Consider the following 23,095-nt stretch of genomic DNA (forward strand, 5'->3'; position numbering starts at 1 on the left):
TATTGTTGTTCAATTTATCTTATTTCCATGTCTACAATGAGTAATATTATTTTATTGAACATCTTTATTTTTTGTTCAAACTTGGTTTTGCCATTATATAGTAAGGTTTTAAGACAATTTGATACTAGTATTCGAATATGTAATGAGATGAGACTTCATAAACATTAAATATTCGTTTTTTTTTTTTTTTTTGTTAGTGATGATATTAATACTCCATAATGATTAATTTAACCATTAAATTAAAGATCCTAAGAGCCAATAGCTCAACCGGTTCTTTTTGGCATTTTCAATAAAGACGTTAAGGTCAATAAAAGATTGGTGATTAATCCTCGTTTAAACTAAAAATTATTAGTATTTTAATTTAATGATAACGAATACAATTATTAAAAGCGAACATCTTAAGTCGAAACTTTACGAAGACATTAAGGTTCAAATCCAATTACAGAATTATTAGAACGAAGAAAAAAAAACATTAAGTTAAGACATCTATGAGTTTCATTTTGATATAGTTCAGATTCAATTTCAAACAATTTATATAACTATATAAAACTTTTATTTATTTATTTTTTTTAAGAATCATAAAACTTTAAAAACTGAACTAAAAGCAATCAATCTCCAATTGATTGTTTCTCAAAAAAATAAATTCTCCAATTGATTTGTTCACATACTCAACGTGCCCATCTTCACTCATTCACGCATATTCCACCACCATAAAAACAACAACAACAACAACAATTCACACATATTATATTGTCGCCAAGCTTATAGAAACAAAAACAAAAAAAAAAAAAAACAGAAACAGAAAGAGAACACAGTGAAAGAGTTTGAACTTTGAACTCTTGAAGTTGAAGTTGATGGCTTCGCTTATAGAACCCGAAACCCCATCAGAGAACATCTACATACCAGAGGAATGGTCCGATGCCGCAGACTCCATAGCTTACGATTCTATCACTTCGCCGCCTCCCATTGCTCTTGTCTGCGGCGCCAAAAACTCTGGCAAAACCACCTTCTCTCGCTACCTCCTCAACATCCTTCTCCAAAGGTCCATTCTCATTCTCTTTTATTTATCTTTGAATTTGTATGGATACTATGTTAGTGAACCTTTAAGTATGTATTTGCTACTAAAATTTGTTTCTTTTTGCCTTTTTCTTTCATGGGTATGCTCTCAATTTCACAACTTTTATGCCTGGTAATATTTGTATGACTATTTAAGTGTGTATTTGCTAGTGAAAATTGTTTCTTTTTTCCCTTTTCTTTCATTGGTATGCTTTGAATTTCACAACTTTTATGCCTGGGAATATTTGTATGTCTATTTAGCATGTATTTGCTGGTGAAAATTGTTTACTTTTTTCTTGTTCCTTAATGGGTGTGCTTTCAATTTCACAACTTTTATGCCTGGGAATATTTGTATGTCTATTTAGTATGTACTTGTTAGTGAAAATTTGTTTCTTTTTTTCCTTTTTCTTTGATGGTTATGCTTTCAATTTCACAACTTTTATGCCCGGGAATATTTGTATGTCATCAATGAAAAGCTGCACTGAAATTTTACTATTCTTATTTAATATGTTTTTGTTAATTTCTTACCCCCAAAAAGGGTTTTTGTCAATTAGATTTAATATCTGGTAGAAACAGTTACCTTGATCTTCATTTGTTATTTTATTATATTGGATTTGTATGTGATATTGTGAAAAGCCATCCATGTACTACATGATAAGTCTGATGTTTCTTTGTTGCATTGCTTTATTGAATTCAGTGATTTTTTTTATTGCAAGATTTCCTCGCATATATTTGACTATGAGTGATGTCGCGGTATTAAATTTTTTCTACATAAGCATTACAGGCTAAAGTGTCAACTTCTAAACACAAAATAAAAAGGTAATTAAGAAATTTATTTATTTTGTTAATGTGGCACCAATCACAGTAAAATTGGTAGTACCTTTAATATTTTCCATTTGATTATATTGTTTTAATTCAGAATATGATCCTCATTAGTAGACCTGTGTGGATAAATTGAAGATGTATTGTCTACATAGCCTGTGTTGAAATTTGAAATATATCCCAGTTGTTATTTCTGCCAGTTGAAGTACCGAACCAGGTTTATAATCTTTGATATTGATGTTTTGTTTTCCTTTTTCATTTGTTTGTGAAGGGATGAGGGTTTGGGAAATAATTTTGTGAGCTTCATGCTGCCTTTCTTTGACTGATATTTTCATTTTCTTACTTTTAGTTTTCCCCCCCTAAAATATTCAATTTACGTCTGTTTATAGGTATAAGAAAGTAGCTTATTTGGATACAGATGTTGGTCAACCTGAGTTTACACCTCCTGGTTTTCTATCCCTCACAATAGTTGACCAATTAACTCCAGGTAAATATTTATGGTTTTAAGTTAGTTAACAATCTTGTCAATTCATTGTGTTACTATAATTTCACTGGAGTATTATTGTTTGTTCTTTGTAATTTTTATAATTATTTATCCAGATTTCTCTTTTGTTTCATTGAATTAGATTTGACAATCCCATGTCTGAAGACTCCAGAGAGGTATGAACTTTTGAACCTTGTCCTCCTCATTATTAACCTCATTCTTAAATATTAAAAACTGGCACTGTTGCTAGTGGATCAATTATGTAACCATGTGTTATGGTATAGAGTTGACAATCTGCAATGAATAGGAGTTATGGGGCTAAATGATACTGACTGGAAAGTATTGTCTTTAATGAGAAGTAGGTTAAACGGTTGCTTGTTGTCTAGTTTCTGAAGGGCATTGTAATGATGGCTTTTTCATGGTCCTGTCAATAGGCCTTTCTGGCCATAACCCTTGATTAATCCATTGCCATTGTTATGATAACATTCACATAAGTTATAACATTATACCTGTTATATGCATTATAATTACTTTTTTGCCTTATAAAAATATTTTTCTTTGTAACTTATCAATATATATATATATATATATATCTTTTTTTTTCTTTGCTATTGATATAATATGTGAAAGCCAGCTAAGTGATGAACTATGACAAAAGTGTGATAATGTGAAGATTGATATGGTTTATCCCTGATTCCCTGATTTGGTAAATGCTGTATGAGGGAATTTTGAGGATCAAGTGTTTCAAAGTGGGCACTATAAGCTTCTTATAAAAAAAATAAAAATAAAAAACAAAAATAAGAAGAAAAGTGGGCACTATAAGCTTAGAGTTTGGTTTTGGTAAATAACTTTAATTTCAGGGGAATTGGAAACTCTAAATGGAGGTTCCTAATATTATGGAGAAGTGTATAAATTGTTGTTTGGATTCCCACAATCAGTACAAAGTTTGAAACTTTTTTGGTCTGTCGAATTTAAGATGGGATTTTGCTACTTTATGAATGTAGATCAAACATTACTTGTGACCTATTACATGAGCACCGTTTGTTAGATGCGAGCTTATACAGTTTTTTTTTTCTTCCCAAAATGTAATTAGTCTCCAAGGGTTTACTATCACATGCTATCGATTAACTGTTCAACTATTTCTCTCTTCCGCCCCTCTCTTTCAATTCCGCCTTATGTTGCAAGTAGGCATTTCCATGTATATGCTAGATTCCATTGAAGAAAATACATGTGTTGACGTACTATTTTCATTTCCTCTCAGATGCTTCTTCTTCGGTGATGTGTCTTCAAAAAGGGATCCAACAGTGTACTTGAATGCTATATTTTCCCTATGTGATTACTATCAAACGGAGTATTGCTTGTCGAACAAGAGTAAAAACCCTACTAAGACTGAATTGCCTCTTGTCATAAATACTCCTGGCTGGGTGAAAGGTAGCCTTATTTAAATGGTTAATTGCCTCTCTTTTTTTCTTCTGATTTGCAATGTGATAAAATTTTCTCCAAATTCCAATATTTTATTACTTCTTTACTGGGTACTGATGTATTTACATGAATATTATTTGATTTGTTTCTGTAACAATACCATTTTCTCCAAATTTGCTCATGTGACAGGTGTTGGTTATGACATATTGGTGGATATGTTGAAATACATTGCTCCCACCCATGTAGTTAAAATAAACATATCCGCCGAGAGTAAGAATCTACCAGCTGGGGCATTCTGGTTAGATGAGGATAAGGAGATGGTTAATCTAATTGAGATCAATTCAGCTCGTCAGGATTCTTACAATAGATCGTAAGTTCTTAGCTGTCTCCTGGTTTATTACATTGTGAATGCAGTTTATTTTCTACATAATTGTAAATCTTGATTCCTTTGCGTTATCAAATATATATCACTTTGTCTTATGTTGGTTTTCATTCTTCATACATGAGGATCATTGAAATTATGACCTTGTTCTTCTCTTCTGGAGTCTTTCAATGTAACCTATCCATAATAGAAAAGTGTGTTCTACTGATCACATTAGTTTGTTCTTTTACTTTTCTCTTTTTTGTAATCTTTGCTTTGCTTTGTGCCTTTTTTGCATAATGAAGCTTTTTGAATATACATCTTTCTTACTTATCCCAAAAAAAATAAAAATAAAAACCTAAAAGTAATTGCGGTAGGATACTATACAATCTGTTGCCTTGATGAGTGGCATATTTATTGCTACAAGACATGGATTTTTGTTAGAGTTGTGGCTTTTCTTCTTTACATTTTATCTTCACTTTGTTTTCCAGGGTGCTTGTGCAAAAGGATGCACGTTCTTTGCGGGAATTTCGTATAATGGCATATTTCAGGCAGTGCTTTCCTAGTAACCTGAATATTACCACAATCAAAGAACTTGCGCATGCATTAGCTTCGCACCCTCCTTATGAAGTTCCAGTATCAAGTGTCAAGATCAGGCATCTTCATTGTGAGGTCAGTTCAAGATGTTGATGGAATTGCTGCAGTGTTGTTTTTAAAATTTATTTTTCAGTGCATACCACTTTTATTGTAATATTACCTTCCTATTCAGTGTAGCCTTGGATATATTAAGGCAGAATTCAGAGAAAAATAGATCATGTCATTAGAATTTGGTAAAATATTGCTATTAACTTTTTTTTTTGATCCATGTCACAGGAATGTATACATTTATTTGTTAAATTATTTCAAGTTCTTAAAAATGTTTCAATTTTTTAATGCTAGGTCCCAAGTTCTGAGGTATTCTACAGTTTGAATGCAACTCTCGTTGGCTTGGCAGTTAGCTCTGAAGGCTCTGAAAATTTACCTTTGAGTGTTGGCCTCGGTGGGTCACTTTTACTTTATTGTGTCACCTTGCTAAATCGATCATTATTTACTTTCTCTCAGCTGCATAGCTCTGGCCAGTATTTGTAATCAGTCATGATTTTTTCCATTGTAATGCTAGTTTGTCTGGGGAGATGGAGGGTAAAGTTTTATAATATAAAATAAGCTAGAATCATTTTTCGTAATAGATGTCTGCAGATTTGTGGTCGAGTTGTAGTACTAAAGTATATTCTATAAATTGTTTCTTGTCTGATGATTGCATGTTCTTATTATAAATTAATTACATAAAATCATAAGAGATATTTCTAATTTCCACTCACAAAAATGTTAATGGAAATTTTAATGTTTTAGCATACTAGATGGTGTATTTACTATCCTAGCATGCCAGAAGCTCCTCCTATGAGATTACTTCTCTCTCTCAATTTCATATATGATATTGCAAATGCTATACCTACCCCTCTTTGGAAGATAAATTCAAGGAGATTTTTATCCTTCATGGTCATCATCTTATTGTTCTTGGTTGCATATCATCTAACAATAACACTTTTTTAGAACTATATCCCATCATCAATTTCCTGCAAAGCATTCCATGCCTTTTCATCCTTAAGAGTCACATTGGAAATATTAATTGCAATATAAACGATATTCTGATTGAAAAAGGTTTTTACTTGTGAGCTTTAACAAGTTTTGAGGGAGTGATAAATGTTTCATTGCTTTCAAAAGATGGCAATGTTGCAGTATTTATTTAAGATAGCAGTTTGTACTTCCAATTTTTTTTCCTCTTGGAATTGTTTCCGTGAACCATTTTATATCCATTATCATATTATGTTTCCATTTCCATATTCATTGTAATCCTTAAATTTGATGACTCTGACAATCCCACGAACTTAATTCCATTTTGTACCAGGGATAGTGAGAGGCATTGACACTTTTAAAGGTTTGCTATATGTAATCACACCTGTCCCTCAGAGCACTCTGGAAAAAGTCGATCTCTTTCTGCAGGGATTTATCCAAATTCCTACTGGCTTATTGCAGGTAACATACCACCCTCCTCTGTCATATCTTGTCCTGGAAAAGAAAACATGTTTTTTCTGCTAATCATTTACGTGCTCAACTTTCTGTACCATATCCTGCTTGATTTCTGTCTGCATGCATTTTTTTGTGTGAAAGATTTGGGTAATTTTTAATTTTCTTTTGCATTTTTCCTGCTGCAAAGTGGTCTTTTAGGATCAAAAGATGCTTGTTCATTTTTAAGTGTACTAGTTACCCTAATATGCTTGTTGCATGTGTTGATGAATCTGTTGCTGGGATGTTATGAGGTATGCATATGAGGATGAGTAGTTTAGGACAGACTGCCACATGCTGGTTACTGCACGGGAAATTCATTGGGGCAAAAATGAAAAGGGAGGTGTATTTTGCTGAATTTCTCAGCATCATTGCTAAAGGAAATGTGGGTGCATGGGATGTTTGTATGCAAGCTCAACTTGATAAAGCTTTAAATCTCAACTATTCAATTGTATACGTGATCCCTTTTGCCATATCATTTGTCAAATCATAAGCTATCTGACCTTTCTTATTGCAATAATCTGCGCTCTGTTCTTTAAAACCATAACACAGAACGTGCCTTACTATTCTCTAAACCATAAATGGGCCATCTGTGCCTCAATTAGCTCATAAGCATTACATGATATAGGAATGACCAACTTGCTGTGCTTACTATCTTATTCATTCACATTTTATTTAAAAGCATTCAAGGAATCCTTTTACTCATTTTATTCTTGTCATGACAATTAGATCCTTAAATTTTGATTACTGCTGTAGTTCTTATTTGAACAATTGACTTCTTTTCAGGTCCAGGGATGCGTTTCGCCTTACATGTCTGCAAATGTTTTCTCTACAAGCTAGGTCTTATTCTACTGATGATATCCAAGTATATTATTTTCGGATTTCCTTTGTGGTTATCTTCTTTTAGGATCTCCTTTACAGTTATTCAGCTAAGTTATGTCCCAACCACGCAAGAGATGGGTTGCATAGTGGCTGCAGAAGCCAGTCTTAAATTATTTTAATAGACATCAAAGACTTTGTTACTCTTTTGTTTGATTAAAATTTTGATCTTAAGTATTATTTTAATCTCTTATATGTAATGGTCATTAAATTTATTTATCAAAATTACTTTGGCTCAAAAAATACTCCTACACTTGTTTGACGCTCGATGAGCATTAGCCATTGCTAGCCTTGCTATCTTTTATTAATTACAAGATTATCTTTAATTGTTAGGAATACCTGTATTCACCGGTGTTTCTGTATCCCATTATTAATTTTAGCCAATATGATTTGTGAAAGCTGTGTTTTAAATTTCTAACTTTCATGTGATGAGTAGAATGTATGAATCATGTAAGAATAGTTCAGTCTTTTGGCTGGATGATTTGCCAAAAAAAAAAAAAAATTAGCTGTCAAGAAACCAGAAATGAGAGTGACTGTTATGTATAGGTTGCCCTTCCATGGTTTTTTAAACCAGGTTTCAGTGGTGTGGATGCTGAACTGGCTAGTTAACTACTTGTTTGTTATTTGTTCGGTTGAGCTACTTAATAAGCCTCATGGGCGTTATCTCTCTCTCTTGGGAGGGTTGTTCTGGACTCTGGATGTAAGGCAAATTAAATTAAAATTGTGAAATGATTGTGATGGAGACTGTGGAGTCAAGTTTGGACCAGAAGAAGATTTCTTGCATTTTACTTCTTGGAGTTAGACAGTTGACATGGTGGAGCAATGTTAAGATTGGAAGCTAAGCTGGGAATAGAAAAGTCTAGCGAACAACCCTGTTTCTGTCAGTAAAGGTTTTAATATTCCATTTGTATCAGAATCATGCCCTTGGGATAAAAGTTGTTAGTACAGTCTTAAGGCATACTTAACAAAAGTCACCTTTATAATATTTAATAGAGAAAAGTTTATGAATGTCCTAAAGCATTAGTTTAAAAAATAGTTCTAGAAACTTTTTTTTATGGGGAAAGAAAAAAATAATTGTTATTTTTTTTTTTACTGCTTTTTATATTTTCAATGAAAGTGATGTTAAAATTTGCCAAAAATGTTTTATTAACAATGGTTCTAAAGTCATGAATTTCTGCCTAACGTTATCAACACTTTATTTAATATACTTATCTCCTCTTTGAGAAATGAGATGTTCTGCTCCTTTTTGTTAAAATATAATGTCAATTATCTCTAGAGCATACTTACCATCATTTATGCTTCTCCTCTCTTCTTCTTTTTTTTTTTTTTTTTTTTTTTTTTTTTTCTTGTTAAGTTATGAGACTCCATGCAAGGACTTGGCGTACAGTCTATTACAGTCCTGGACTTTTAATTTCTAATAAAAATTTTATATAAAAAGATAATTATACCTAAAAATAACTCAAGTCAAAGATATCAATTGGTTTTTACTTTTTAGTATAGGTAGGATTTAATATAAATCAGATAAAAAGATAATTGTACCTAAAAATAACTCAGGTCAAAATATCAAATTAGTTTTAGATTTAGATAAGATTTTTTGAAGACAAGAAAATTTATTAGTTGAGATATAACTAAAACACATAAGCTTGTCAACTTATGGAAACACATTAATCTATATAACTCTCACATCTAACCCACCTTTCCCACCAAATATCTACTGGCCCCAGATTCAAGTGCCCAGATATGTGGCCAACGGGACATGCAAAAAGTTTCCATGAAATAATGTGGATTGACTGTTATTTGGTTGGTTGGAAAGTGCATGATAGACCGTTATTTCAGCTACATGATCTGCCTAACAACCTTGATAACTTTGTCTATTTATAGACCAATGAAATGCACCACCCAAATTTAGAAATCTTTGCTTTGAAACATCAAAATCTCCTTCCTCAGACATAAAATCTCACAAACAAAAAAAGGTCATGATCTCGGTTCGGTTCATCCCTCCAAGGTCATGATCTTTCATCTCACCAACCTGTAGGCACTTGATTTCATTTCATTTTAGACCCATTTCAATTTCAACAAAATAGATTAAGAAAAAAAGAAAGAAAGATAAGATAAACATTATTGTCAGTATTATTTCATTTCTGTGTGTTTGGATCCAATGGCGAAGCGGTCATTTACACGTTTTGTCGAACAAGAGCTGGGAAAATTCCCACACTTCCTGGTCTGTGCTGTGCTCGAATGGGTGTTAATAGTTCTGCTATTCATTTATGGATTTCTTGTATTTGTTGCAAATGAATTCGCCAAGCACTTTGAATTGCCAATGCCTTGCTTGCTTTGCACGAGAATTGATCATCTGCTTGTGAATAGAAAACCTGATTCATACTACAATGATTCAATATGTGAAGGTCACAAGAAGGAGCTTTCATATTTGGCATATTGCCACGACCACAACAGACTGTCTGATATAAGAAAGATGTGTGAAGGGTGCCTTTTTTCATTTGCAACTGGGCAGCAATCTGATCGCGATACATATAAGTCTCTAGTTGGGATTTTGCATAAGGATCTTGAGGGCTTTGTTGAGGATATTAACCCAATTCATCTCAATTTGCCTGCAGTAAAGGAGGATGATACTTTGGAGGTTGAGAAGAATAGCATTAATCGTTGCTCTTGTTGTGGTGAGCCATTGAAGGAGAAATCATCGTATTCAAAAGGAAAAGGTGCTGGTGCATATTCACAAGCTCCTGCTCCTTCACCTCGAGCATCGTTTGTGACATTGAGAAATGAGGAATCTCGCAATTTGGATTTGCCTCACATCCGATACAAAGAACTCAAATTTATGTCTGGCAATGACTCAGCTTCGGAGGATGAGGATGGCCTTAGTGCAACTAATTCCGATATTCTATGTGAGTTTGGATCTAAATGTTTGTTATTTTTCTTAATGAACTCATAAACTGATTTCTAAAAACAGAACTCTTCATACTTTGGAGTAATTTTTAGTCTGCGAGAAATTTTAGGTAATTAGATATAACCCAGAACAATATGCCAGTTATAGTTCAATCATTTAGGAATTGTTTATTGATATTGTAATTATTCTCAGTTGCTTTTGATTTGCTTTAGCTCGATTATACTCCTTTTTTCTTTACTGTCTGCAATGCTTCTTGCATTGCTTGAAAGTCTTGTATCTCTAGTCTGTCATCTGTACTTTCTTGCTTTGCCTTTGAAGTTTTCATTATTTTCCCCCTAAAATAAAAAATCCAAAATTTTTTTGTAACCATCTCATTGATTTAGTGTCTGGATTTTGTAGTTCCAGTTAGGGAAGATGTCAAAGCTGCTACGGTGCCATTATTGACAGAAACTGTGGATTTGAATGATGATGCCTCAAAGACTCCTAACTTTGATAGAGGGAACAAGTTTTTTGGGATCTCGCTAACAGATTCACCTATTAATAGTCCTAGGTGGGCTCCTAAGATTACAAGAAAATCATCACTTTCAAAATTAGCATTTGCTTCGGAGTCTGTTGAGGGGAAACTGCCAAATGAAGCTGAAAGTGATTCCATTTTGCATTATTTGACGAAACAGGTTCACTTGGATCGCAAGTCACTGGTGGCTTTGTACATGGAACTGGATGAAGAAAGAAATGCTTCAGCTGTTGCAGCTAACAATGCAATGGCCATGATTACCCGGTTACAAGCAGAAAAGGCAGCTGTTCAGATGGAAGCCTTGCAGTATCAGAGAATGATGGAGGAGCAGGCAGAGTATGAAGAAGAAGCCCTAGGATTAACAAATGAGTTGCTTACCAAGAGAGAGGAAGAGATCAAGATTTTAGAGGCTGAACTTGAGGCATATAGACAAAAATATGGATGTTTAAGTGAAGATGATTTCAGGCGATGTGAAATTGAGGCTGCTGAGGATTACCGAGAGGATACATCTTACTCACCTGATGGTGCAAAATCTGAAAGTGACAGCTTTAATGTTGGTGTCAATGAAGGGGATATTAATGGAGAAAATAGGCACAATAATTATCTAGCCTTGTCAACTCAGGAGGCAAATGGAGAGGGTACCCTAAGTGCAGTATTGAAAGATTTTAAAGCGGAGAGAACCAATTCTCTGGGACGGTTAAAAAAACCAGACAGGATAAAGCACTTGTCATCAGAAAGAATTCATTTGTCACAGTCTGGCAGTGATGGAATTGAGCATACAAATGATAAGACAGGTAACATACAGAAAAATCGATATACGTACAATATGAGCATGTTATAAGCGTATTGATGATTGGATAGGTAACATTCAAAAATCCATGTACATGCAACAAGGGCATGCCTGTAATAATATTTTGCATTTACAATGTCACCATCAGATGATCAGTTAGTCTTTCTGATTTTGCAGGAAAGCAAAGGAAATCTATCCTAACAAGAGAATTATCTCTTCTTAGTAACAGGGTGAGGGCCCTTAAAGCAGATGGTGGATTCATAGAGAATGCTGCTCAGAAACTTGGAAAAGAGAGTGAAGGAACAAAACTTTTGACAGAGATTTATCAAAATCTGCGGAAGCTTCGTCAGATTGTGATAATGCCCCCTGAGGAGAATGATGCATGATTGTCATCGTAATCTTTTTTATGGTAAATGCAATTTTATCCTAATTAATTGTGCTCAGTTGACATGATATGTGTGATGGGTCAAGATTCTATAGCTATCCTACTAAGAAGTAAAACAAAATAATGAATGCAGATAGGATGGCCAGTCTCTTTATTCAGAGTTGATTAATAGGACTAATAGTAGGGTTTGGGAATCGAAAATCAATCCTAACATATCTTAAATTCGAGTAGTTTTGCTAATGGCTAAAAAGTAGTAGGAAGCCTGGTGCTGGCCCCTATTACTACTACCGATTGTACACGTAGTTTTGCTAATGGCTAAAAAGTATTTTTCTTTTTCCTCATATTTATGCGACAAATCTCAATCAATTTGGGTATTTATTGAAGGCCTTGTTTCCATTACATGTGAACACAATATATATTTCTCATTACTAGGTGAGCATATTGAACTAGCCAACTCTGTCATCATGGATGGTTAGAAGCACTTGTCAGTGTAAAGTATTGTTTGAAGTACATCAAATTATTGACTACACAACTGTATCCACAATAATTTGATTAGTTGATTGGCCTCCTCCTGATACCATCCAATACTTCTAGACACAGTCACCATAACACAATGGACATGTCACCATGTTAAAAAGTGCCCGCCACATTGCATGGTGGTGAATATGGCTTCAAGGTACTGAGTGGTACCTGGAGAAATCCAGATCCTAGGATGAATTTCTTTTGTAACAGAGATTGGAAATTTTTTTAGCCTTTTTGGTTTGTGTCAGTCCTCACAAGATTGAATTACTGAAGGTTGAAGATATTTGGTTAAACTCTTCAGTGGCTCCATGGTCATAGAAGTTCTTTCCTGAGCATGAGTTTATGGTGTTAACCAAAGCATAACATGGGATTTGCAGAAACGAAATCCCCTTCTACCATATGAAGCACTACCATTATCTCTAATTTTCATTCATCGTCTAATATCTGAAGATTAACAGAGTAAAGCTTGTGTCAGCTATGTAGTTAATCAGCCACAAACGTCAAAAGTTGTACAGAAGGATACTAACCTCACAAAATGATGATATAAGAAAGTACTTACTAACCATACCAAATGCATGTATTACTAAGATTCAGGATATTGCTCCTTGTAGTTTCACCCACGATGGTGTGTATGCTCTCAAAAATGTGTTTGCACTTTCCCCATACATACTAAACTAGCAGTTCTTAAACCAAATGAGTCAATTTATAAATTTTTAAAAGATTGTCTTTTTGGTTGCAGTTTCCTTTTTTCTTAGGATGTATATACTTTCCTTGCATGCTGGAAAGGTATTTTTATTTTAGCTTTGAGGCCTCAAGAAGCTCTTGGTCTTGCTACTTTATTCTCTTGGGGTAAGTAGTGCTTTCTAAAAAGATAAATGGAATAGTACATAAACGGATTTTCTGTCAGAATTCATGGGCTTGAAGTCTCAGTTAAATTGATTAGTACAGATCCTCGATGTTAAGCTGTAACTTGCTGAAGAACCATAAATACTTGATTGCATTATATCATTTAATCTGTGCCACGCTTCTTACTACTAAAACAGCCAATAATATTTGTCACTTTTATTGCATCATCTGGAATTTCATCAGTAGTTTGATGTTGTGTTATTGCGTTGTCTTTGGCATTTAACTCTGGGATGAAACAACACAAAATTTACTTAACAAAATAGGAACACCACTCAATTATTTAAATCATACTGCAGTCTTCTCTATTCAGTTGTGGCTATTGGTTCATGTCCTCAGCAAATCTTTATCTGAGAACTGCTTCAGTTTGGCCTGATCTTAAGAAAAGGGAGATCAGGCTTTGGAAGTTTAAATTGAAGTGATTTTAGTATGTATCTATTTAAATATCCATCTATATACCTATTTAAGCACAAATAATTCCTTTATGTCTTTCTTAGCACTTCAATCTATTCTATTGCATTTGTAAGAACATCTTAAACAGAGCAAAGAGTATCACATTTCTATAATCTTTCAAAAAATTTGAAAAAAAATTAAGGTGGTATTTAAGCACTTAAGAAACTAAACAATTTAAAAGTGAAGAGAAGACAGATTAAATGAAAAAAAATCAGTAATCAGCGTAAGTGTTGATACAATTTAAACAGCATCATTCCATGAAAGCTGAAAGTATCTCATGCAATTTGGTAATTCCAAGTGTGCCTCTTATTTTCATTTAGGTGCTGCAATCCAGGTAATGAAATTAAATAGAATAGTATTAATTCTGATTAAATGTTACAAGTTCTAGTTTGTTTGTTGTTTTGGTTTTATGTAATGCCTGTTTTGGTTGCCATTATATTGTCCAGTTTTACTTTATTAAGGGGAAATAAGAAAGGAAGAATTTTTTTTTGACTAAATGTTGTGCAGGTGAAAGCATTGACATTGCACTGTCATTGGTGTCACCAGCAATTTTTCACCTGAATGAAATCTACAGCTTTGATCTAGTGGGAATCAACTTGATTGGGTTGGCAGAAAATGGTTGCCGTGCTTTAAGGTTATATATCATGCACCTACCTGGAAATCAAATGATGAAACTATAATCAGCTGTAAATTATGTTGACTAAAATTTATGTACTACAATTACAAGGGTGCTGGGAGACTGTTGGTGATGTCAGGATCCAATTAGGAGAGACAAAGATCTTCATAGCTGATGAGTGAATCCCAAAATGATGAGAGCTAGAGTGCTTTCTGAACCTACATAAAATTTGAATCGCTCAAATTAAAATTGTTTCTTCCATCAGAGTTGTTGCTTCATGTAAGGATCCAAATCTTTTGGTTTAGGGTAAGTGTTTTCATTAGGAACGGGACTAATGCTTAATGTTATCTTGCAACATCGTTATGGACTATTAATGCTTTTGAACATTTTGCTCATCGATAGTGCATGTACATCCATAATTTTTGCAAAAATATAGGAGGTTAGAACCAGCCCTAGAAGACGCTTGATAAATGAAATGAAGCCATACATGATTTTCAGTCTGTAAGAGGGATTATCCCTTACTAACGAAGGAGTATGTCTGGCTTCATTTCTGGTGTATCACTATCAAGCCTCTTCAATAGCTGCTCTTCTTCTCTGCTTGTTCCCTTTTGCCTTGTTTTGCCGCTTATTAGTCTCTGGTTTGAACATTTTTTAAAACAATTATGTATTGGTAAATTTCACTAAATCCTTCTATTTTTTTGCTCTTTTTGTAAGCCATTTTTAACATCTGGGAATATATGGTCTTTCTTTTTCTTGTGATAGATCATTTATCATTATTGTTTACATTTCCAAACCAAGACTATCAAATAGCAGCTTGGGTTATAAATCAACTCGAACTTATGAAACTTTCATACATTTTTTGAACTTCTTATTACAATTATAAACTGCAAATTAGAGCAGGGGCATGTTAGATTGGCTACAAAGGGAAAAAGTGTCCTCACAATGGGACACACTTTCATAAATGTTTCCTTGCAAATTTGTCAATCTTGTACTTGGAAAGAATGTTATTTCAAAGAAAAAATGTTCAACTTAAAATGAATAAAGGACACATTTCATGCATTTTAATTCAACGGGAAAAATAGCAGAAAAATAGCTTCTAAGAATACATATCACAAGAATGCCTCATGAACTGCGAAATTATCTTCTGGTTCCCTTCGACATGAATGATATGAAGCTTCTATCCAACCTGGATTAACCAAGAGCTTCTTTTTCTGCTCTGCCCACTTAGCCTCCTTTGTTTCCATGTCCACTATCACCATATGTGTTACTGCTGTACCAAGTTCCAAGCTGCACATTGCTCCTAACTCCTTTGCCATAATCCAGAAAGGCACTTCCTCCGGTGGATTCCCCATAAACCAACTTGTGCTGAAAAATAAAACACACCCAGCTAGCACCTTAAGTCGAATCATTTTAAGTATTAACCTCACATCTCCATGAGCAAGATTAACTTCAAGCTCTGGATGAAAAAACTGTCTGTGAACTCTTTGAAGACCTTCAAGAATTCTGGCGAGCATCCCATTAGTCTCACTTTCATCAATCTTCCTCTCTGCAAAAGACTTAAAGTTGCCATCCTTTGCACTCTTTGAAGAGAAGTACCGATATGCATGAATGTTTATCAGATTTTCTTGATGCTTTGGCCACATGTCTCTGTTGTCATCAACTATAAGAACCATATTTTCATGCCCCACCACCTCATCAAGGCTCTTTTTCTCACAACCAGGCCTTTCATCATCCCTCGTGATTATCCTAGAAGCAAAGTAATCCCCATCTGGGTCTAGCAAACGAGCAACCCTCAGGGCATAGATTCGGTTTGCTTTAGTGTAAATGTACATCTCAAACATGTCATTAGCCGCTTTCAGAAACTGCTTAACAAAGGGTCTCAGTTTCACCAACAGTGGGAACTTTTTGTCTTGGTACGCAAAGAGTGTACCTTTGCCACCACCTTGTTCAACAACTTCAGCCTCCTCAAGCAAATATTTCTCTTCCGAACTTAACTTTGCAATTGCTGTTGACTCCATCAATGTGAGGTCCAAATCAAGAACCAGAATAAGCTTTTTATTACGAAGCAAATGATGGGTTTTCCAGTCACGTTCCAATTTGATAACATCGTTACGATATTCATCAAGTTTGCGTCTTTTGATGTTTTGTTGGTGTGAATCAGAATCAGAATCAGTTCCCAAGTGTTCGCGGACAAGACCGTTTTCGGGCTTAGAAGGTACACGTAGACGTAGTCGAAGCTTCATCCTTAGTTTGCTCTTACACTCAGAGAGATCGATGCTCGGCTAGCAAGTCAAGAATGGGGTTGTTGAAGTGAGAGAGAGAGAGAGAGAGAGAGAGAGAGAGAGAGAGATTTTGAAAGGACAATAGGAAAAAGTAAAGAGTGGGAAAAGTGTCATGGATTCTTGAGAGCCAAGCTTATCAAAGCAAAGCAACGGCTATTATATATATTGATTTTTTTTTTAAAGTCGGTGTGGCTTTCAATTACCGAGTCCTAGTAGTAATAGGACTTGTATTGCCACTATCATATGTTGCAAATCTAAGAATACAAACACAGGAGAGTTAAATAAATACATGGTAATTCTCAAAAAAAAAAAAAAAATACATGGTAAGTTATAATTTGAGGGACATAAAAAATTATGCTTTAGTGTGAGTAAGTGTATGTATATATATATATATATATATATATAGAGAGAGAGAGAGAGAGAGAGAGAGAGAGAGAGTTTTTTTCTCAATCTTTTTTTTTTTTTGAAACAGAGTTTTTTTCTCAATCAATTCCACAACTTTGGTTATTGTTTTGAGTTGAGGTGCCACAAATTCATAGTATTTAGGATAATTTTGATTTTGCCTCTTAAATATTTTTAAAAATTAAATACATCCCCTAATATTACATGTCACTTGGATTTAAGTCATTTTGTCAATTGGAAAGTTAAAATTTTGTTAGATAAAAAGTTTGATGCTTTTTCCATTCATCAAAGAATTGATACTGAACTTAATATCATAAATTTACAAATTTCTTATTCCTTTATAAATAAATAAATAAAAACCCTCAATTGGTCTCCAAATTCAAATTATATCATAAGAAAAACTAAAATTGTGTATTCACTCAAAAATTAAAATACTAAAATTAGCTAAGGAGGGAAAAAAGAACATAAATAAAGATAATACCACAAATCATTGAATTAAATAATAAAAATAAAAATATTACATTTTATCATCTATATTTTTAATAAATTTGAATTTAAAATAGGTACTCTTATCCCAAACCCTTTTTTTTCTCTCATTCTTAAGTAAGTGCATTGAAATAAATTAAAGTGAACTGAATAGATTAAAATGGACTATAGACCAAATGGACCGAAGTGGATTGACTTACACCAAAATGAAACGAATAGACCGAATTAGTTTGAAATGGACCGAATTGGACCCAAGTGGATCGAATCATAGGCCACATCACTTTTTTTTTTTTTTTATTGATCTATTCCTCTAATTTTTTTAATTTTATATATTAATTAATTGACTTTATACATTCATCTTGGACGGTTTTTTTTTCCTAATGATATCTTAGATGATTTTTACTTTACATGTACTTTGCCTTTAATAATTCATCTACTTTAATTTAGAAACACTTTTCTATTTCTTCATTACTCTTAATTCAATTCATTACTTTTAATATTTTTTTTTAATATTATCAAAAATTAAAAGGAACAAATTAGAGGTTGATGCAGAGTGATTTTAGTTGAATTTAGCCAAACTTTTGTTGAAATGACGTCCATTGCCTTTGAACTCGTGTCTATGTGAGTTGAGTTACTAATGCAATGTATTCATAAAATTTAAAGCATTTTGATCTAAAAATAAATAAAAATAAAAATAAAAATTCTAAAGCATTTTGTGGATGACTACTTGGAAAATTAAATCTTTTGGTTTATAATGGATAGGTGTTCTTTAAGGAATTGTAAATAATGCTTAATTTTATCTTGCAACATCATTGTGGAGGAAGGAACCAGCTCTAGAAGAGGCTTGACAATTGAAATGAAGCAATGCATGATCTTCAGTCTGTAAGAGGATATCCCTTACAAACAAAGGAATATGTTTGGCTTCATCTCTGGTGTATCCCTCTATCAAGCCTCTTCAACAGCTATTCCTCTCCTCTACTTTGTTCCCTTCTGCTTTGTTTTGGCGCTTATTAGCCTTTGGTTAGAACATAATTTAAAATAATTACGTAAATTTCACTAAATCCTTTTCTCATTTTTGCTATTTCTGTTAGCCAGTTTTAACCTTCGGCTGCTTTTTTTTTATTTTTTATTTTTTTTATAGTTTTTGACATTTACTGAACCAAGACCATTATAGTTTTTTTGGATAGACCATTATAATTTATATATCAACTAGAATTTATGAAAATTTTATTCATTTTAAATTCTTATTTACAAATTTAAATTGCAAAATTAGAGAACGTGTGCAATATTGCAAAATTAGAGCAGTCTTGGTGATAAAGCAGGGCATGTTAAGATTGGCTAGAAAGAGGAAAATTGTCCTCTCAATGGGACATACTTTCATACATGTTTCCTTTCAAATCTGTCAATTATTTACATAGCAAGAATGTCATATCACAGACAAAAAACAATGTTCCCTAAAATTAATGAATGTATTTTAATTCAAAATTAAGGAACAAAAACATAGTTTTTATATTAACAAAAAATAGCAACAACTAGAATAAGTCCTTAAAGAATTCAAATCAGAATGTATCAACTGGGAAATTGCCTTCTGGTTCCCTTTGAAATGAATGATAAGCTGCTCGTATCCAAGTTGGGTGAACCAAGAACTTCTTTTTCTGCTCTGCCCACTGAGCCTCCTCTGTTTCAATGTCCACTGTCACTACATGTGTCACTGCTGGACCGAGTTCCACAGTGCACATTGCTCCTAACTCCTCTGCCATGCCCCAGATATGTGATTCCTCCGGTGGCCCCGAAATCAATTCACTGAAAAATAAAACACACCCACCTAGCACCTTAAGTCGAATCAGTTTGAGTGCTAACCTTGCATCTCTATGAGCAAGATCAACTTCAAGCTTTGGATGAAAAAACAGTTCGTGAATTCTTTGGAGAACATCAAGAATTCTCGCAAGCGGCCCATTAGTCTCACTTTCATCAATCTTCTTCTCTGCCAGAGACTTATATCTGTCATCCCTTGCTCTCCAATAACTTGAAGCAAAATACTCATATTTCTGAATGTTTATCAAATTTGCTTGATGCTTAGGCCACATGTTTCTGTTATCATCAACTATGAGAACCACATTTTCGTGCCCCAACACCTCATCAAGGCACTTTTTATCACAACCAGGCCTTTCATCCCTTGTGATTATTCTAGAGAGAAAGTAATCCCCATCTGGGTCTAGCAAACGAGCAACCTTCAAGGCATAGACTCGGCAAGCCCGAGTGTATATGTACATCTCAAACATGTCATTAGCCGCTTTCAGAAACTCCCTAACAAAGGGTCTCAGTTTCACCAACAATAGGGGTTCCACTTCAAACTTAAAGAGACTACCTTTGCCACCAGATCTTGATGTGCAATCTTGACCAAGCAAATAATTCTCTTCGGAAGTTAACTTTTTGATTGCTCTCGCCTCGAGTAAAGTCTGGTCCAAATCTAGAACAAGAATAAGCTTTTTCTTACGCAACAAATCATTGGTTTTCCAGTCACGCAACAGAGCAACTTGATCAACAACATCATCATCATCCAAGAACGGTTGCTCTATGTGATTGGGATGCCCAAGTTTACATCTTTTGAAGTTTTCACCACAGAATGTGGCACTGAGACACGAGACAAGACCCTCATCGGCCTTAGAAGATGAACGTAGTCGACGCTTCATCCTTAATTGCTCAGAGTGTGAGAGACAGAGAGATCAATTCTGGGGTTGCAAATCAAGAACTGGGTTCTTTTTGAAGAGAACGTTGTTTGTTTGAGAGGAAAGTTTTGGCTTTTTTCTTGAAACCAAGAGATGGGGTTTGAGAGGAATTCTTGAAGAAGATTAATGGGTTTGATTTGAGATTTAGAGGATAAAAAGTTGGAGGAGAGCAAATATACTAAGGAAATTCAAAGTACTCCGAGTGAAAAGTGGATTCTTGCGAGCCAAGCAAGCTGATCAAAAACCAAACGGCTTGACGGCTTGGGCAATCAATATATGACATGTGGAATATCAAATAAATTTTACCCTGTCACCGACTTTGCCCAATTTGTGGCAAATAAAAAGTTAAAAAAAAAAAAAAAAAAAAACCAGATTAGCAATGAATTACTTGAGTTTCTTGAGGGAAAAAAAAAGTTTTAGGAAAATGAAATGACATATTAAGAGCTTAGATATATTAATTAAGTCTCTTGTTAGTTGTTATCAAATAAAAATGTGATTCAAATTCTACCCATATAAAATAAAATAAACTGACTAATAAATAAACTCTACACTCAGTTAAGGCGGGCTAGATTCAATTCAAAACCTAAGACCACATATTTGAGTGAGATTTTATATATTATATTTTAAATATCAATTAAATAATATTATTTAATTATTAATTAAATTTTTGTATTGATGTATTGCAAAAAACATTTTTTTTTTCAATTAATAATAGTTAATTTGCTTAATACTTTTGTGACATAATCAATTTTAAGTAAGATTTTGTCAATTTTAATTTTGAAAAACTTATATCTTCAAAAATATTGTAACTGCATGTTTTTGAAAAAAGAAAATATTATCTTGCACTCGTTTACATCAACTATTTTACATCAATATCTACAATTGATACAAAATATTCATATTTTAAAAATGACTACATTTTAAAACATGAAAGTGGATATTAAAAACACACTATAAGAATACCATTGCCTTAGAATTTATGTACTTCTATTGTAGGGGTGGTAGGAGACAGATGATGATGTCAAGGAAAGTAGGAAAAGAAAGACAAAGATCATCATAGCGAGTAAGTGAACCCCAAAATGTGGAGAATTAGAGCGCTTTGTGAACCCTCAATCAGATTTTAGTAGTTCAAATAATAACTGTGTCTACCATAAGACTTAGGGCTTCATGTAAGGATCCAAATCTTTTGTTTTATAATGGATAAGTGTTTTGACTTTTTAGTGAGAAAGAAGACTAATGCTTAGGCTCGTTTGTTTGGGGCAATTTTAGGGGACAGAAAATGATAAAAAAGTTATCAATCCCTCCACAGTTCCACCCTCAAACAAATACCATGAGGGAAAACTAAAATATTTTCTATCCCACTTTTCCATTCTCTCCCTATTTTCTATCTTCCCACTTTTCCACCCCCAACCAAACAAAGCCTTAATATTATCTTGCAACATCATCTTGGACTATTAAGGCTTGTGTAATTTTGCTCATTGATAGTGCATTTACTATCCATTATGCTTGGCAAAGTATAGGAGGAAAGAAACAACTCTAGGGCTTGATAAAAACGAAGCCATACATGATCTTCAATCTGCAAGAGGGATTATCCCTTACTAACTGAGGATTATGTTTGCCTTCACCTCTAGTGTATCACTATTAATAGGGGTGTATACGGTTCGGAGCGGTCGGTTTTGGAGAGGATTTTTGCACCACACCTATAGGACCGCACTTCACTTTTGAAAGGTAAAAACCAGTCTACACAAGGTGCGGTTAAATTTGAGCGGCTCGATGCTATTCGTTCGGTTACATAGTGGTAGAGCCATAGTGGAAAACGGAGATGAGAAGGAGACTAACCGACTTAGGTATTAGGAATTTCGTGAGAGCTTGAGAGGAAAGTCTTTCCTTGTAAGAGAGTGAGATTGAGAATTAGAGATAAATCTTGAGATTGAGAGTGAGAGTGAGGGCTTGTGTTCTTAAATAGTGGAAGGTTAGGTGGGAGCTTAAGATTGAGAATTTGAGATGGAAAAATTACTATTTGTTCGGAGGGATTAGGGTATGGAAAAAAAATTATGTGGCTAAGCACAAAAGAGAAGAGAAAAATGGTTGGTGGGAGTCTGAAAATCTGAGATTGAGAGGGAAACACTACTAATTGTTCGGTGGGATTAGGGTTTGGAAGAAATATTATGTGGCTGAGAGAAAGAAGAGAAAAATGGTTAGGTGAGAGCTTGAGATTCTGAGATTGAGAGGGAAACACTAATGTTTGTTTGGCGAGATTAGAGTTTGGGAGAAAAAGAAGGTGGTTGATGACTGATGAGTGACTGAGTTCTGAGTTTGAGAAGTGAGAGGAGAAGTCTAAAAGGGAGAAATGAGAGTAGCTAAGTAGGAGACAACTCAAGAGAAAAGACATGTGTGGTTGAGATTAAAAAAAAAAATCTTGCATAGTGACAGCAGTGACTCCATCAGTGACTCAAACAGTGACAGTATGACATCGTTTTTTTTTATTTTTTTTCAAAAAAACGCAAGTGGCAAGACAATGACTAACCCCCATACGACATTTTTTTTTCCAAAAAATGCAAGTGGCAAGACTGAAACCCATATGGCATTTTTTTTTTTTTTTTTCAAAAAATGTAAGTGGCAAGACATTAGAGTTATAGACAAGACCACTCAATGATGAGACTATTCCTCCATACATACGTTTTTTGATTGAGAAAGGTAGCCTCACACATGTTAACTTCTTTTTTAATTCAATTTTTTTTTTTTTTTGAATAAGAACGTTAGGCCTGTTCATGGATAAGAATGTTAGGTCTGTTCTTAGAACGTTATGATATTTATATATATATATATATATATATATATAAATATTTAATATGCTTAGGTTGGTTTGGTCTTCGTTGGTGTGCACATCTCAGCGCCGATGACCGCACCAATCTGACGTCAATACTAAAGATCTACCGTCGACCACCGTGTTGAAAACCTTCGATGGAGCCCTAAGTGGG

At 33.9% G+C, this 23,095-nt stretch overlaps 4 protein-coding genes across 7 annotated transcripts; 2 read left to right on the plus strand and 2 right to left on the minus strand.

The window, feature by feature from the left end:
- The first annotated feature begins 688 nt into the window (after positions 1–688).
- On the plus strand, positions 689–7,453 carry LOC115963755 (polynucleotide 5'-hydroxyl-kinase NOL9). Its single transcript, XM_031082897.1, has 9 exons — positions 689–1,042; positions 2,268–2,365; positions 2,505–2,538; positions 3,624–3,793; positions 3,974–4,154; positions 4,637–4,817; positions 5,085–5,184; positions 6,091–6,218; positions 7,035–7,453. The coding sequence occupies exons 1-9, from the start codon at positions 855–857 to the stop codon at positions 7,086–7,088; spliced, it is 1,134 nt and encodes a 377-aa protein (XP_030938757.1). The 5' UTR covers positions 689–854; the 3' UTR covers positions 7,089–7,453.
- Positions 7,454–8,894: 1,441 nt separating this feature from the next.
- LOC115963754 (probable myosin-binding protein 5) lies at positions 8,895–14,939 on the plus strand. 4 transcript variants are annotated; one of them, XR_004085907.1, is made up of 5 exons: positions 8,895–10,030; positions 10,432–11,340; positions 11,514–11,745; positions 12,983–13,092; positions 14,107–14,939. XR_004085907.1 is itself a non-coding variant. In XM_031082895.1 (4 exons), the coding sequence occupies exons 1-3, from the start codon at positions 9,286–9,288 to the stop codon at positions 11,720–11,722; spliced, it is 1,863 nt and encodes a 620-aa protein (XP_030938755.1). In that variant the 5' UTR covers positions 8,895–9,285; the 3' UTR covers positions 11,723–11,745; positions 14,107–14,938. The 4 variants fall into 4 exon arrangements, 2 of the variants coding, with proteins under 2 accessions (XP_030938755.1, XP_030938756.1); XR_004085908.1 differs by lacking the exon at positions 12,983–13,092 and having other exon boundaries at positions 14,107–14,233; positions 14,327–14,938; XM_031082895.1 differs by lacking the exon at positions 12,983–13,092 and having other exon boundaries at positions 14,107–14,938.
- Positions 14,940–15,324: 385 nt separating this feature from the next.
- Positions 15,325–16,458, minus strand: LOC115964373 (RNA polymerase II C-terminal domain phosphatase-like 4). Its single transcript, XM_031083699.1, has one exon. The coding sequence runs from the start codon at positions 16,456–16,458 to the stop codon at positions 15,325–15,327; it is 1,134 nt and encodes a 377-aa protein (XP_030939559.1).
- A 2,486-nt stretch (positions 16,459–18,944) lies between these two features.
- LOC115964374 (RNA polymerase II C-terminal domain phosphatase-like 4) lies at positions 18,945–20,078 on the minus strand. Its single transcript, XM_031083700.1, has one exon. The coding sequence runs from the start codon at positions 20,076–20,078 to the stop codon at positions 18,945–18,947; it is 1,134 nt and encodes a 377-aa protein (XP_030939560.1).
- Between the last annotated feature and the right edge of the window lie 3,017 nt (positions 20,079–23,095).

Source organism: Quercus lobata, chromosome 10, assembly GCF_001633185.2.
Source record: "Quercus lobata isolate SW786 chromosome 10, ValleyOak3.0 Primary Assembly, whole genome shotgun sequence".
NCBI classification, from domain to species: Eukaryota; Viridiplantae; Streptophyta; class Magnoliopsida; order Fagales; family Fagaceae; genus Quercus; species Quercus lobata.